The sequence below is a fragment of the Pristiophorus japonicus genome, chromosome 5 (genome assembly GCF_044704955.1).
Source record: "Pristiophorus japonicus isolate sPriJap1 chromosome 5, sPriJap1.hap1, whole genome shotgun sequence".
Taxonomy (NCBI): domain Eukaryota; kingdom Metazoa; phylum Chordata; class Chondrichthyes; family Pristiophoridae; genus Pristiophorus; species Pristiophorus japonicus.
This window is the reverse complement of record NC_091981.1, coordinates 8168172-8184533: the sequence shown is the minus strand read 5'-3', so window position 1 is coordinate 8184533 and position 16362 is coordinate 8168172. Positions and strand designations below refer to the sequence as shown.

Below are 16362 nucleotides of genomic sequence, written 5' to 3'. Positions count from 1 at the left end.
CCTGACTTTGAATCAGATGTTCCATTTTGACACAGACCCTTTGTACAATCCACGCTCGGTCTTACCACTCATCAAATACTTTGGATCAGTTTAGCTTCATCAGCATAATTCCTCTTGTGGTTATTGTCCACCTTGTCACTCTGTATTAACTCTCCTTCCTGTGCGTTTAATCTCTACATTTCTACTCCTTTCAGTATTTCTTTTCCAGTAATTTATTTTTACTCGGCAACTATGTTTTTTTACTCTTTCCCGCTAAGCTCCATAACTCCCCCAGGACTTTGTGATGTATTTGTTTAATTCATTCAGCACTATTCTTAGGAAACACTTTTGAATTATACTAGATTAATAACCAGTAAGAAAAGATACAAAGATATATAGATTGCACTATTCCAACACACCCCTGTCTGGCCTGCCACATTCTACCCTATGTACAACAGTGTAGTTACAACAGGGACACACTCCAAAAGTACTTCATTGGCTGTAAAGCGCTTTGAGACATCCGGTGGTCGTGAAAGGCGCTATATAAATCGAAGTCTTTCTTTATCTATTTACGTAAACTAGAGGCGTTACACAACTCGGCTGCCCGTGTCATAACTCGCACCAAGTCCCGCTCACCCATCACCCCCTGTGCTCACTGACCTACATTGGCTTCCAGTTAAGCAATGCCTCAATTTCAAAATTCTCATCCTTGTTTTCAAATCCCATCATGGCCCTCGCCCCCTCCCTACCTCTGTAATCTCCTCCAGCCCCACAACCCCCCGAGATGTCTGCGCTCCTCTAATTCTGCCCTCTTGAGCATCCCTGATTATAATTGCCCCACCATCGGTGGCCGTGCCTTCTGTTGCCTGGGCCCCAAGCTCTGGAACTCCCTGCCTAAACCTCTCCACCTCTCTAACTCCCTTTTCTCCTTCAAGATGCTCCTTAAAACCTATCTCTTTCACCTCCGCTAATTTCCCCTTTATGTGGCTCAGTGTCAAACATTTTTGGACTAAAAATTCACCTACCTAGCCACCGGTTTTTCATAGAAGCATAGAAACATAGAAAATAGTTGCAGGAGTAGGCCATTCGGCCCTTCGAGCCTGCACCACCATTCAATAAGATCATGGCTGATCATTCACCTCAGTACCCCTTTCCTGCTTTTTCTCCATACTCCTTGATCCCTTTAGCCATAAGGGCCATATCTAACTCCCTCTTGAATATATCTAATGAACTGGCCTCAACAACTCTCTGCAGAAGAGAATTCCACAGGTTAACAACTCTCTGAGTGAAGAAGTTTCTCCTCACCTCAGTCCTAAATGGCTTACCCGTTGTCCTTCGACTGTGACCCCTGGTTCTGGACTTTCCCAACATCGGGAACATTCTTCCTGCATCTAACCTGTCCAGTCCCGTCAGAATTTTATATGTTTCTAGGAGATTCCCTCTCATTCTTCTAAACTCCAGTGAATACAGGCCTAGTCGATCTAGTCTCTCCTCATATGTCAGTCCCACCATCCTGGGAATCAGTCTGGTGAACCTTCGATGCACTCCCTCAATAGCAAGAACGTCCTTCCTCAGATTAGGAGACCAAAACTGAACACAATATTCTAGGTGAGGCCTCACTAAGGCCCTGTACAACTGCAGTAAGACCTTCCTGCTCCTATACTCAAATCCCCTCGCTATGAAGGCCAACATACCATTTGCCTTCTTTACCACCTGCTGCACCTGCATACCAACTTTCAATGACTGATGAACCATGACACCCAGGTCTCGTGGCACCTCCCCTTTTCCTAATCTGTCACCATTCAGATAATATTCTGCCTTCATGTTTTTGCCACCAAATGTTTGCCACCACGTTTCGGCGATATTTTGCCGTTTTTGGCACAAGCAGCAATGTAATTGAACCTACGACCTTATGACTTCGAGGCCAGGGTGCTACCCACTGAGAATGGGCTGACACCCAGACACGGCTATTGTAGAAATTATGAATTGGTACACAAGTATATATATTTTTTTAATGAAGTGCGCCTGGAACTTTATTTTCTTTCTGAAACTTCAGCTCCTCCGACATCAGATGGATGTTGATCACGGACGGAAGCAATTCAAGTTAATTCCACTCTTTAGATGAGAAAAGCTACAGTTGCCTTTTAAAAGCCTGATCCATCAAGCAATCTGACATGTTAAAGAAGTAGATTTGTCAGACAAATACGTGATTTTTTTATTAGATTTAATAAAGATAAATGGATGAAGTGAGTCAGACGATTCCATGTAAAGGAGTACTGCTCTTAGAGCGATCAGCTTTGAATATTAACTAATACTGTCAGGGATAGATTGAAGCTCAATAACTTATGCACCAGCTGATACGTTGGGTCTCAAATGGCTTAAGTGCCCATAATAAAGTAGGAATGAGTCAAAAAGGGACCCGTTTTCGCTTTTTTCTGATTTGTCTGCTTTCTGTAATAGCATATCGAATATCACTGACTGGTATTTTTCCTATAAATTACACAGCTCATTTGTGAAAGTAATGCACAGTGGTAATTGGTCCGAAAGTATTCCCAGTGGCCCAAGTGTATGCATTATTATGGATTAGACTTTCCACTTAGATCGCTCGTGCCCAAACAATGGGCGATGTTCCAGCCTTAGCGATGTTTCAGCCTTCCTGATTTCTGGAACATCGGCCATTTTTGGGATCGCGACTTTCGGCATTTTTTTGTTCAAGAGGAGAGCTTAACGGTTATGTCACTGTACCTGTGACCGCACTCGACCGGCTCCGCTGGGCGGGCCACATTGTCCGCATGCCCGACATGAGACTCCCAGGGCGAGCGCTCTACTCGGAACTCCTAGGAGGCAAGCGAGCCCCTGGTGGGCAGAGGAAACGTTACAAGGACACCCTCAAAGCCTCCCCTGATAAAGTGCAACATCCCCACCGACACCTGGGAGTCCCTGGCCAAAGACCGCCCTAAGTGGAGGAAGAGCATCCGGGAGGGCGCTGAGCACCTCGAGTCTCGTCGGCGAGAGCATGCAGAAAGCAAGCGCAGGCAGCGGAAGGAGCCAGTCCCACCCTCCCTTTCCCTCAACCACTGTCTGTCCCACCTGTGACAGAGACTGTAATTCCCGTATTGGACTGTTCAGCCACCTGAGAACTCACTTTTAGAGTGGAAGCAAGTCTTCCTCGATTCCGAGAGACTGCCTATGATGATGATGACTGTGCCTGTGTTATTTTTAATGTCCCCCATATTTTGCGACTCTCACGGGTGTATACATGCCCGGAAGTGCTCACGAGCGAAGCAAACGCGGAACTTGCGATCTGTCAGGAATTTTCAAGACAGATCCAATGTATCTCCGGGAAAAGGGTCTCCTCGGGCAGAGAGTTGGGGCTATTTGCCCATCCTCTGCCCAGCAAATGCCCATGGAATTCGCACGCCTGGTGCATGCAGGCATACAGTCCGCTTTTACCAGCGTAAGAGTTTAACTGAACGTAAACATTTTCAATCATTTAGACATTTAAAAAAAACATGTACAACAAGGTAAGGTTATTTTTAGCCCCTTTAAATAAATTACATTTATTTTTCAAAAAATTGTTTTGTTTCAAATGTTTAATAAAATTGAATTTAAATGATTTTAAATATGTAATTTTCTTTCATTTATTTGATGTGTGGATGTATTTTTGGGGGGGTTCTGTACATACGGAATCCCAATAAGCATGAATGGAGATCCCCTTCTGTGATTGGTTGGGCTGGCCCATGTGATCCCGGGGATGCTCGCGAACTGCGTGCAGCCCTGAGATACACGGGCCTCTACCCGTGGGTAGCCGGAGAGGCCCAGGACCGCTGGTCTCTGTGGATCTCGAGGACCCACCTTGGCGCGGACCCTCATTGCGGATCGTAGGCATATCCCCACAGGTGTTCTCCGACTGCAGATTCAGGGCCAATGTGCTCACCTTGGGGATGAGCATGGACCTTGAATTGACTCCATGATCCCCCCACAAGGGTTTGGGGTCACTGGCGCGACCACATTCAGTAACCAGAGTGGGACATCTTCGCAGGAAGGAACCACAGGGAATTGGGACTGTCACTGAGAAGATGTGAGGATGAGGAGGAGTGTCTTCACTCGGAGGGTGGTGATCCTTTGGAATTCTCTGCCCCAGAGGGCTGTGGATGCTCAGTTGTTGAGTATATTCAAGGCTGAGATCGATAGATTTTTGGACTCTCGGGGAAATCAAGGGATATGGGGATCGGGCGGGAAAGTGGAGTTGAGGTCAAAGATCAGCCATGATCATTGTTATATATGTAAACCTGGAAATACCTTGTGTAACCACCAGAGGTCTCATCCCCTGGAGTCCCAAGGGATCCCACAATCCCTTGGGAGCACCTGTACTTAAGGAGGCCTCACAGGCTGGAGAGGCACTCTGGAGACCTGCAATAAAAGACTACGGTCACACTTTACTTTGAGCTCACAGTATCTGGTCAGACTCTTTATTCATACATAACAATCTTAGTGAATGGCGGAGCAGGCTCAAGGAGCCATATGGCCTACACCTAATTCTTATGCTCTTATGTGGGCCTGTATTCGAACTTAAAAATATCATAGGCTGGAACATAGGAACAGGTGGAGGCCATTGAGTCCCCTGGAGCCGGTTCCATCATGGGATCGTGGTTAATCTGTGACCTAACTCACTGTGCAGTGGCAGACAGTTCTTTCACCTCCTGGTACATAGATTTCAAGCAGCCCAGACTGAGGCGATCCAGGGCTAGAAATTCATTTGCTTAGTGCCGCCCGTTAGTGCCCGAGAGGGGTGCTAATCAGCCGCTACGCTCTTACCGCCTGGGCGCCATGCTGTCGGCGCCTCCCGCGACCTTCAGTGGGAGGTTGAGCGGCGCCGCTAACAGTTGGCGCTGCGCACTCTAGCCCCGCCCACTTGGTGACATCACCGGGCATGCCACACCCCCTGAGGAGCCACGGTCGCAAAATTGGCCGCTTTCGCCTGCCACCTGCCCCCGGCGCTGCTTCCGACAGGGAAAACCAGGCGTGACGGAGAAGCTGCCGGGGCAATGTGTCCGAGGGAGAGCCGGTGGGCTGTTGAAATGATTTTTCCCCCCCCCCCCCCCGTTAATGCACCTCACCCAGACGCTGCAGACTGTGGTTTAGCTACCTCGGCTGTTCTGCAACGTTTCGGGGGGTCCAGACCACCTCCCCTTTAGGCGCTGGGAGGCCGCATTCCTAGCGACAGAACCTCAGCAGCGGTCCCGCAATAGTGCCCCAGGAATCAGGGTTAGCGCCCGAAGAGGATTGTGGAATACTTTCCTAAGCGCTCCAGTTGCCTCTTGGGGCGCTAAAGGTGAATATCCCGGTTGGAGGTGGTGCTAACGTTAGCGACCAGACGGTGTCACCGCCTCAAACCGGCCTATAACGAATTTTTACCCCCCTCCCAGTCTTCTGTATTTTCCTAAAATGCCCAACATGAAAATTGGGTAATTCAGTGCAGTTCCCAGTCGACACAGATCAAAAACGCTAAAATGTACACACATAGCACGTGTTGGCAACACTAATCAATATTATAAATAACGCACAAAGCCATACAGCAGGAGATGCTGATCTGGCATTGAGGTTTAAGTTGAGGTTCAGGGTTACTGTTCAGGCGGAATAAAGGAAGCTTTTGTCACCTTTTGACCCAAGTCCATGTCTGACCTGGTAAATGCTTTCATCGTCATCATCAGTAGTCCCCCGAAATCGAGGAAGACTTGCTTCCACTCTAAAAGTGAGTTCTCAGGTGGCTGAACAGTCCAATACGGGAATTACAGTCTCTGTCACAGGTGGGACAGACAGTGGTTGAGGGAAGGGGAGGGTGGGGAGTCTGGTTTGCCGCACGCTCCTTCCGCTGCCTGCGCTTGCTTTCTGCATGCTCTCGGCGACGAGACTCGAGGTGCTCAGCGCCCTCCCGGATGCACTTCCTCCACTTAGGGGGGTCTTTGGCCAGGGACTCCCAGGTGTCGGTGGGGATGTTGCACTTTATCAGGGAGGCTTTGAGGGTGTCCTTGAAATGTTTTCTCTGCCCACCTGGGGCTCGCTTGCCGGGTAGGAGTTCCGAGTAGAGCGCTTGCTTTGGGAGTCTCGTGTCTGGGGCATGCGGACAATGTGGCCTGCCCAGCGGAGCTGGTCGAGTGTGGTCAGTGCTTCGATGCTGGGGATGTTGGACTGATCGAGAACACTGACGTTGGTGCGTCTGTCCTCCCGGGGGATTTGCAGGATCTTGCAGGGGCAGCGCTGGTGGTATTTCTCCAGCGATTTGAGGTGTTACTGTACACCTCAATGCTTTATGCTGCCGCTGGGTGTCAATGGTGCATAAGAAAGAAAGATAGACTTAAATTTCTATAGCGCTTTTCACAACCTTAGGACTTCCCAAAGCGCTTTACAGCCGTTGAAGCATTTTTTTGAAGTGTCGTCACTGTTGCACTGTGGGAAACGTGGCCGCCAATTTGCGCACAGCAAGCTCCCACAAACAGCAATGTGATAATGACCAGATCATCTGTTGACTGAGTGATAAATATTGGCCATGGCACTGGAGAATAACTCCCCTGCTTTTCTTCGAAGTAATGCCGTGGGATCTTTTACGTCCGCCTGAGAGAGCGGACGGGGCCTCGGTTTAACGTCCCGTCCAAAAGACGGCACCTCCGACAGTGCGCCGCTCCCTCAGCACTGCACTGGGAGCGTCAGCTTAGATTTTTGTGCTCAGGTCTCTGGAGCTCTCCTCCACTGTCAGTGCTTGATATGGGTAAAGCACAAGATTTCATCTCGAAACCTGCCGAGGTGAATATTTCCATCTGTTGAGTTCTAAAGTGTCACACTTGATCACTTGCATAGAGCCAACAGGCCTCCTGTCGAAATACACTCAAGTGAATTAATTCAAGCCCCATTCTACACATACCAAGCACTGCGTTCTGAAACCCACCCACACACACATTCACCTTGAGTTAGTGCTCACTTGACAGGCGTCATTTTTACCGTGACCTTAATCTGATTAATGCTTCGCAGTAACGTTCACCTTATTGGGCTCTTAGCTAGAATTATTTCTAGAAAGGTATAGTCATTGTTTTAAAGACCCGAATTTTCACTGCATGAAGTTGGACCTGAATCACAAATTACTCTCTGCAATTTGCCTTCAAACTCAGTCAATCTTTCTTCCATCTCCAAGCAGCATTGATTGGCTCAGTGTGGAAAAAATTCCTTGAAATGTTCCAAAGTGCTTGTTCATTAAATCTCACTGTAGGTTATCTGATCTATTTTGTAACAGTATAATACTCACCCTGCCCCAGTCTCTGTAAGCCAGCCAAGAGCTCTTTAAGCTCAGCACAACCGGAGAAGGCAAATCGTACAGAAAGACAGCCCTGGGATTCAAATTGGGAAGCGGGAGGTGTTACTGATCTTCAGCTCGGAGAATTACTGGACATATGCTTTAGATACGCGCAATTGGAAATTTAAACTAGAGGGAGCTTACTTTGGTTTGTCGCCTCTGAGTCAGAATGTCGCAGGTTCAAGTCCCACTCCACAGACTTCAGCACAAAAATCTAGGCTGACACACCCAGTGCAGTGCTGAGGGAGTGCTCCATTGTCAGAGGGGCAGTGCTGAGGGAACGCCACACTGTCGGAGGGGCAGTACTGAGGGAGTGCCGCACAGTCGGAGGGGCAGTGCTGAGGGAGTGCTGCACTGTCGGAGGGGCAGTACTGAGGGAGTGCTGCATTGTTAGAGGGGCAGTGCTGAGGGAGTGCCGCACAGTTGGATGGACAGTACTGAGGGAGTGCCGCACTGTCGGAGGGGCAGTACTGAGGGAGTGCCGCACTGTCGGAGGGGCAGTACTGAGGGAGTGCTGCACTGTCGGAGGGGCAGTACTGAGGGGGTGCTGCACTGTCGGAGGGGCAGTACTGAGGGAGCGATGCACTATCGGAGGGGCAGTACTGAGGGAGCGCCGCACTGTTGGAGGGGCAGTACTGAGGGAGTGCCGCACTGTCGAAGGGGCAGTACTGAGGGAGCGCTGCACTGTCGGAGGGGCAGTACTGAGGGAGTGCTGCACTGTCGGAGGGGCAGTACTAAGGGAGCGATGCACTATCGGAGGGGCAGTACTGAGGGAGCGCCGCCCTGTTGGAGGGGCAGTACTGAGGCAGTGCCGCACTGTTGGAGGGGCAGTACCGAGGGAGTGCCGCACAGTCGGATGGGCAGTACTGAGGGAGTGCCGTACTGTCGGAGGGGCAGTACTGAAGGAGTGCCACACTGTCGGAGGTGCCGTCTTTCGGATGAGACGTTAAACCGATCCCCTGTCTGCTCTCTAAGGTGGACGTAAAAGATCCCATGGCATTATTTCAAAGAAGAACAGGGGAGTTATCCCCGGTGTCCTGGGGCCAATATTTATCCCTCAGTCAACATAATGAAAACAGAATTTCCCGTCTTTATCACATTGCTGTTTGTGGGAGCTTGCTGTGCACAGATTGGCTGCCACATTTCCCACATTACAACACTGACTACACTCCAAAAGTATTTAGTTGGCTGTAAATCACTTTGCGATGTCCTGAGATTGTGAAAGACGCTATCGAAATGAAAGTCTTTGTGTTTTAAGCTTTGTTGTAAATAAGTTATACTCAAACAGTGAAGAATACCAGCTAATGTTCGGGAACAAGTTTTAAGGTTAGAACTCAACTGAAGACATTTTTACATCAATGCAAATCACAGAAATAATGCTGGAAGCTTTAGACCAATAGAACTGGTGAAGTCTATACACAGAAAAAGGCAATTTCGCCCATCGTTCTACGCCACAACATCATGGAGTTTCTCCCAAATTGCGTTAGGATAAATAGTTTGCCTTGGACCACGATTCTGCAAGGTGACTGTCTCGAATATTATTTCTCCAGCCCTGGGAGCAATTGGAAAACTATCTCACTATTTATCTGCTGGATACAAGAACAGGTTGAGAAAACGGTTAAAAAGGCTTACGGGATCCTGGGCTTCAGAAATAGAGGCACAGAGTACAACAGCAAGGAAGTTATGATGAACCTTTATAAAATACTGGCTCGGACTCAACTGGAGTATTGCATCCAATTCTGGGCACCACACTTTAGGAAGGATGTGAAGGCCTTAGAGAGGGCGCAAGAAAAGATTTACCAGAATGGTTCCAGGGATGAGGGACTGCAGTGACGTGGATAGACTGGAGAAGCTGGGGTTGTTCTCCTTGGGGCAGAGAAGGTTGAGAGGAGATTTGATCGAGGTGTTCAAAATCATGAGGGGTCTGGACAGAGTAGAGAGAGAGAAACTGTTCCCATTGGTGGAAGGGTCACGAACCAGAGGACACAGATTTAAGGCGATTGGCAGAAGAACCAAAGGCGACACGAGGAAAAACCTTTTTGCGCAGCGAGTGGTTAGGATCTGGAATGCGCTGCCCGAGAGGGTGGTGGAGGCAGGCTCAATCGTGGCTTTCAAAAGGGAACTGGATAAGTACCTGAAGGAAATAAATGTGCGGGGCTACGGGGAAAGGGCGGGGGGAGTGGGACTGGCTGAGGTGCTCTTGCAGAGAGCCGGCACGGGCTCAACGGGCTAAATGGTCACCTCCTGTTCTGAAACCATTCTATGATTCTAGGATCCGACATGGATTGTACATGAAGTTGGGCACTTCACAAACCACGTAATAATGGGCGTAAGTCTTTCTGTCAAGGCTGCCCCAATTCAACAAAAAATTAAGATGTCTGAGTTCTTAATGTGGAATAATGTAGACTGGTGCAGTAGGGGATTCTGAAGTTGAAATTAAACTACGTTGTAGGGATAAGGTTGGAGGGAGATTCATTTTCCATGTGACTATGCTCAGGTTATTTTGATGCTGACACAGGATAGCCCAAATTAAAAATGTCTCATTTTCCAGCAGTGAGATTCTCCGTCTCGATGAATGAAAGCTAGAACCCTAAAAAAATTACATTTAGATTTGATCATTTTGCAAGCAGGTAGTATTATCCTTCATTTCATTGAGTATCTCATAAATATCACTATCTCAGTGTAATGTACGCCCCTGTGAGGATGCTCACAGGTTTGTAGACCTGCTGCCCAGACACGCTGGCATGGCCCCTATCTTGGGCCGATGTCCGCCGCGCGGCCAATGCCATCGAGTCGCTAAAATCAGCGCTGGGCCCTGACTCCGTTAGGTGTGTCGAGGAGGCTTAAGCACGTGGGCAGATCCCGTCCAAACTGACCCCCGTCCGGACGGAATTCCTCATCGGCGCCAAACCCCGAAACCTCCCTCGTGAGCCGGCGCCTCAAAACTTGAGCCTCCTCCGGGAAATCCCCTCCGTGCCTTTCAGTTCTGCGCGGAAGGGTTTCCTGTACAGGCTGCTCCTGCACACTTTCAACCTTGCCATCCTCGTCTGCCGTCCGGACACGCCATGGCGCACCATCTTGCCGTCCGGAGGAGGCCGAGGGTCCCCGATGGCGTACTCTCTACGCGGGAGTCCTCCCTTCTATTTACGGGGACTTGGCCTGGAGGGTGGTGCACGGAGCAGTCCCGTGCAATTGGTTTTTAAGTCGGTTCACAGGCTCCCAGGCCGCCTGCAATTTCTGTGGTCTGGAAGAGTCCGTGTTCCATGTTTTCATGGAATGTGCGAGGTTGCAGCCGCTCTTCCAATATCTAACGGGGCTGCTCCTCAAATTCTGGTTGTACTTCAATCCTACACTCCTGATCTTTGGGCACCCTGTGCGGAGGGGAGCGGGCAGGTTTGAGGGCCTCCTCGTAGGACCGGTCCAGGCAGCGGGCGGTCGAGGGGGTCGTTCAGCCCGACTGCCTGCCTCTCTTCCGCGGCTACATCCGAGCCAGGGTGTCCCTGGAGATGGAGCACGCGGTGTCCACCGGTACGCTCGCGGCCTTCCGCGAGAGGTGGGCGCCGGAGGGACTGGAGTGCGTCATCACCCCCGGCAACCAAATCTTAATTTGATTTTAATGTCTAAAACTTTTTTAGTGCCTCCCCGCCGCCCCACCTTTTAGCCAGGGGGGCACTTGCATAATTTGTGTTTTAGTGCCCTCAAAAAAAAAAGGGGGGCATTTGAAACATTTTTGGAGTGTGCCTCCCCCTTTAATCAGGGGGCACTTGATTTTCTGATTACAACAAAAATAGTTGTAGAGCTGTTGCGTTGTGAGTGGCTTAGCCAGTCACGTGATGTTCACAAGACTCAATAAAACCCCAGCCAGTTGGGTTTGGGGGATCCACGATGAGGTATGCAGTTGTGAGCCAAGGGGGCCATCAACCGGTCCAGGCAGTGTGATTGTTAAGCCTTTGTTAAGAAACCAACTAGTTCTTAATAGCGATGTGAGGCTATGAATTATGAATCCATGAAACAAAGACATTACATTGTGAAAGAAATAACCAAAGGGGAGTTGAGTAGAATATTTAACATAACGAGTTGTTGTGATCTGGAAATCACTGCCGGAAAGGGCTGTGGAAGCAGATACAACAGCAACCGTGAAAAGGGAATTGGTAAATCAAACGAAAGAAAGACTTGCATTTATATAGCACCTTTCACGACCACCAGAAGTTTCAAAGAGCTTTACAGCCAATGAAGCACTTTTTGGATTGTAGTTACTGTTGTAATACAGGAAATACGGCTACCAATTTGAGCACAGCAAGCTCCCACAATGTGATGATGACGAGATAATCTGTTTTTTAGTGATGTTGATTGAGGGATAAATATTGGCCCCAGGACACTGTGGAGAACTCCTCTGCTCTTGTTCAAAGTAGTTCCCTGGGATCTTTTACGTCTATCTGAGAGGGCAGACAAGGCCTTGGTTTATCGGCCCATCTGAAAAACGGCACCTCCGACAGTGCGGCGCTCCCTCAGTACTGCCCCTCCGACAGTGCGGCGCTCCCTCAGTACTGCCCCTCCGACAGTGCAGCACTCCCTCAGTACTGCCCCTCCGACAGTGCGGCGCTCCCTCAGTACTGCCCCTCCGACAGTGCAGCGCTCCCTCAGTACTGCCCCTCCGACAGTGCAGCGTTCCCTCAGTACTGCCCCTCCGACAGTGCAGCACTCCCTCAGTACTGCCCCTCCGACAGTGCAGCGCTCCCTCAGTACTGCCGCTCCGACAGTGCAGCGCTCACTCAGTACTGCCCCTCCGACAGTGCGGCGCTCCCTCAGTACTGCCCCTCCGACAGTGCAGCGCTCACTCAGTACTGCCCCTCCGACAGTGCAGCGCTCACTCAGTACTGCACTGGGAGTGTCAGCCTAGATTTTTGTGCTCAAGTCCCTGGAGCGGGACTCGAACCCACAACCTTCTGACTCAGAGGCGAGAATGCTACCATTGGTAACTGCTCACATAGAAACATAGAAAATAGGTGCAGGAGCAGGCCATTCGGCCCTTCGAGTCTGCACCGCCATTCAATGAGTTTATGGCTGAACATGCAACTTCAGTACCCCATTCCTGCTTTCTCGCCATACCCCTTGATCCCCCGAGTAGTAAGGACTACCTCTAACTCCTTTTTGAATATATTTAGTGAATTGGCCTCAACAACTTTCTGTGGTAGAGAATTCCACAGGTTCACCACTCTCTGGGTGAAGAAGTTTCTCCTCATCTCGGTCCTAAATGGCTTACCCCTTATCCTTAGACTGTGACCCCTGGTTCTGGATTTCCCGAACATTGGGAACATTCTTCCTGCATCTAACCTGTCTAAACCCGTCAGAATTTTAAACGTTTCTATGAGATTCCCTCTCATTCTTCTGAACTCCAGTGAATACAAGCCCAGTTAATCCAGTATTTCTTGATATGTCAGTCCCGCCATCCCGGGAATCAGTCTGGTGAACCTTCGCTGCACTCCCTCAATAGCAAGAATGTCCTTCCTCAAGTTAGGAGACCAAAACTGTACACAATACTCCAGGTGTGACCTCACCAAGGCCCTGTACAACTGTAGCAACACCTCCCTGCCCCTGTACTCAAATCCCCTCACTATGAAGGCCAACATGCCATTTGTTTTCTTAACTGCCTGCTGTACCTGCATGTCAACCTTCAATGACTGATGTACCATGACACCCAGGTCTCGTTGCACCTTCCCTTTTCCTAATCTGTCACCATTCAGATAATAGTCTGTCTCTCTGTTTTTACCACCAAAGTGGATAACCTCACATTTATCCACATTACACTTCATCTGCCATGCATTTGCCCACTCACCTAATCTATCCAAGTCACTCTGCAGCCTCATAGCATCCTCCTCGCAGCTCACACTGCCACCCAACTTAGTGCCATCCACAAATTTGGAGATACTACATTTAATCCCCTCATCTGAATGATTAATGTACAATGTAAACAGCTGGGGCCCCAGCACAGAACCTTGCGGTACCCCACTAGTCACTGCCTGCCATTCTGAAAAGTACCCATTTACTCCTACTCTTTGCTTCCTGTCTGCCAACCAGTTCTCAATCCACATCAGCACACTACCCCCAATCCCATGTGCTTTAACTTTGCACATTAATCTCCTGTATGGGACCTTGTCGAAAGCCTTCTGAAAGTCCCTTGTCCACTCTACTGGAAACATCCTCAAAAAATTCCAGAAGATTTGTCAAGCATGATTTCCCTTTCACAAATCCATGCTGACTTGGACCTATCATGTCACCTCTTTCCAAATGCGCTGCTATGACATCCTTAATAATTGATTCCATCATTTTACCCACTACCGATGTCAGGCTGACCGGTCTATAATTCGCTGTTTTCTCTCTCCCTCCTTTTTTAAAAAGTGGGGTTACATTGGCTACCCTCCACTCACTCGATAGGAACTGACCCAGAGTCAATGGAATGTTGGAAAATGTTGGACAATTTAAATCTGAAATCCTTTTTCATTTGGATATCTTGTCAGCAGAGTGGAAAATGATTCCGGGCAGCAGACAGCATGGATACGGTTAAGGGGGAGGCTAGATAAGCACACGAGGGAGCAAGCAGTAGCGGGTAATGCTGATGGGGTGAGATGACGAGGGGTGGGCAGAGGCTCGTGTGTGGCATAAACCGCGGCGCAAACCTGTTGGGCCAAACGTCGTGTTTCTGTGCTCTAAGCACCGTGCAACACTTTGTAATAAGATCGGTAGAGCTTCACTGCGTGATGTCTGGCCCACTGCTGAGTTACACCTCCCTAGCTGCGGGACAACCATCTCTTTTGCGTGCAAGACTCGGTAAATCCACTTCTCTCTTTTACTCCCACAGCTTCACTCGGACGTCGACAAGGGAGACGGCACACTCAAATACATTTTGTCCGGTGACGGGGCTGGCACAGTTTTCACCATCGATGAGAACACCGGGGACATCCACGCCTTAAAGAAAATGGACCGGGAAGAAAAATCCTTTTACGCGCTGCGCGCCCAAGCCGTTGAACGGCGGACTGGCAGGCCCGTGGAACCAGAATCCGAGTTTATTATCAAGATCCATGATATTAACGACAACGAGCCAAAGTTTTCAAAGGAGACATACCTGGCTACTGTTCCTGAAATGTCAGATGTTGGTGAGTTCAAGGATCTGTGTGTGGAAATTTTTTAAAAATTATTGTTCAGTCACGGGATGTGGGGCTCGCTGGCATTTATTGCCCGTGTCCCTAATTACTCGCGAGAAGATGGTGGTGAGTCGCCACTTCAGAGGGCAGTTAAGAGTCAACCACATCGCTGTGGGGTCTGGAGTCACATATCGGCCAGACCGGGTAAGGACGGCAGATTTCCTTCCCTGAAGGGCATCAGTGAACCACTTGGGTTTTTAACGACCATCCGGTAGATTCATGGGGCTCAAGTTTCCCCAGGAATTGCACCTTTTTTTTTTGGAGCAACATGATTTTTCTGGACTATCTTTTTAGTTGCAATTCTGGCCATTTACTTTGCGCCAGTGTAAGTGAGTCAATTAGTTTTTTTTTTAATTTAATTTTTTTTTTTCAAAAGGGGGCGGTCCCAGCCACTTACCCCTGTTTTAGGTGTTTGGTCAGCAAATAGTTGCTCCAAACTAACTTAGGCCAGCGTATGTGGCCACTTTTGTCCGCACAGAAAGACCTTATTTACAGTTGAGGAATCGGCGCAAATAACTACATTTAAAGCACCACCAAGCACCAAACAAAGCACAAAAAGTAATAAGCAATTAATTAACAAATAAAAAAATAGAAGGGACCCTGCACCTAAAGCACCAAAATCAATCAGTAAATAACAAATAAAAAATACAAGTCCTACCTTAGGGAGCGCAGCAGGCCGCCGATGAGGGAGCCCATTCGGCCAGGGCTAGGGACGGTGTGCTTCGGGCCCCTCCCATATAGCCTGCAGCGCGCACTCACAGATTCGGCCTGCCAGGGGCTACTGCACATCGCCGGGACCTGGCTCCACCCCAAATCCCTTGGGCCACACTGCACCACGACCGAGGAGAAGCTGGGGAGCGGCTAGAATACCAATGACTTTTTTTGGTGTGCTTGGAGGTGGACTAAAACAGTGCACCCTGGGTGAGGGTGCCAGAAAAACAGGTTAGGGAAACTCTAGCCCATGTTCACCATTACTGATACTCAATTTTTAATTCTAGTTTTATCTAATTAACTGAATTTAAATTCCCCAGCTGCCGTGGTGGGATTTTAACTCATGTCTCCAGATCATTAGTCCAGGCCTCTGGATTAGAATTAGGCGGTCCCTCGTATCGAGGATGACTTGTTTCCACACCAAAAAGGGATGAGTTCCCAGGTGTTTCAATGAAGGACCTAATATTCCAGATCCCGAACTACATCCTGAAGGGTGGAAGATGCCTGTGGGTGGATTTTTTTAACGTGGGGTGGCCGTTGCACACCAGCCACCACACGGGCTTGACAGAGCGAGGTCTTGGTCCAGTGGCAAGGGTTAACCAGGACGACTGGAGACCAGCTCTGCTGCGCGGACCTAGTGCGCACACATATCGCACAGTGTGGGCTGGGCCCGTGCTGCCCCTGGGCCCTCGGCTCTTCTGGGCCCTGATCACATCCCTCCGGGGCTCCAGGGTCTCTGGATTACTGGTCCAGTGACATAGCCACTGTGCTATGTAACCAATCAACTGAACCCACAGATATTTATAAAGTAATGGCAATCAGCGCAGAACTTTGCTGAGTTGTAACGTTTTAAGCTTTTCCACCGAGACACTTTTCCTAACTGTTATTTTTTTTCCCCCACCTCAGTGTGAGAGATATCAGTGCTGACACATGAGCATATTCCCAGGTCAGGTATAGCATGGGTACAGTAAAGCTCCCTGCACTCTGCCTGGACACGTCACATGCCCACAAGGGAAGGAGCCCACTGTCTCATTGTGACATTTCGGTTTCCCACAGCAGTTTATTTCTAAGTCGTAGCGATTTATGATCAATATTCTGCGGGATTGGAAATACGCCAATGCA

General features: G+C 49.2%; 1 protein-coding gene across 1 annotated transcript in view; it reads left to right on the top strand.

The window, feature by feature from the left end:
- LOC139264226 (cadherin-6-like) overlaps nucleotides 1–16362 on the top strand; it is a 205898-nt gene that overhangs the window by 63112 nt on the left and 126424 nt on the right. Inside the window, exon 2 of the mRNA XM_070880356.1 lies at nucleotides 14187–14481. Within this exon, the coding sequence (XP_070736457.1) occupies nucleotides 14187–14481 (295 nt within the window). The remainder of the gene's footprint in view (nucleotides 1–14186; nucleotides 14482–16362) is intronic.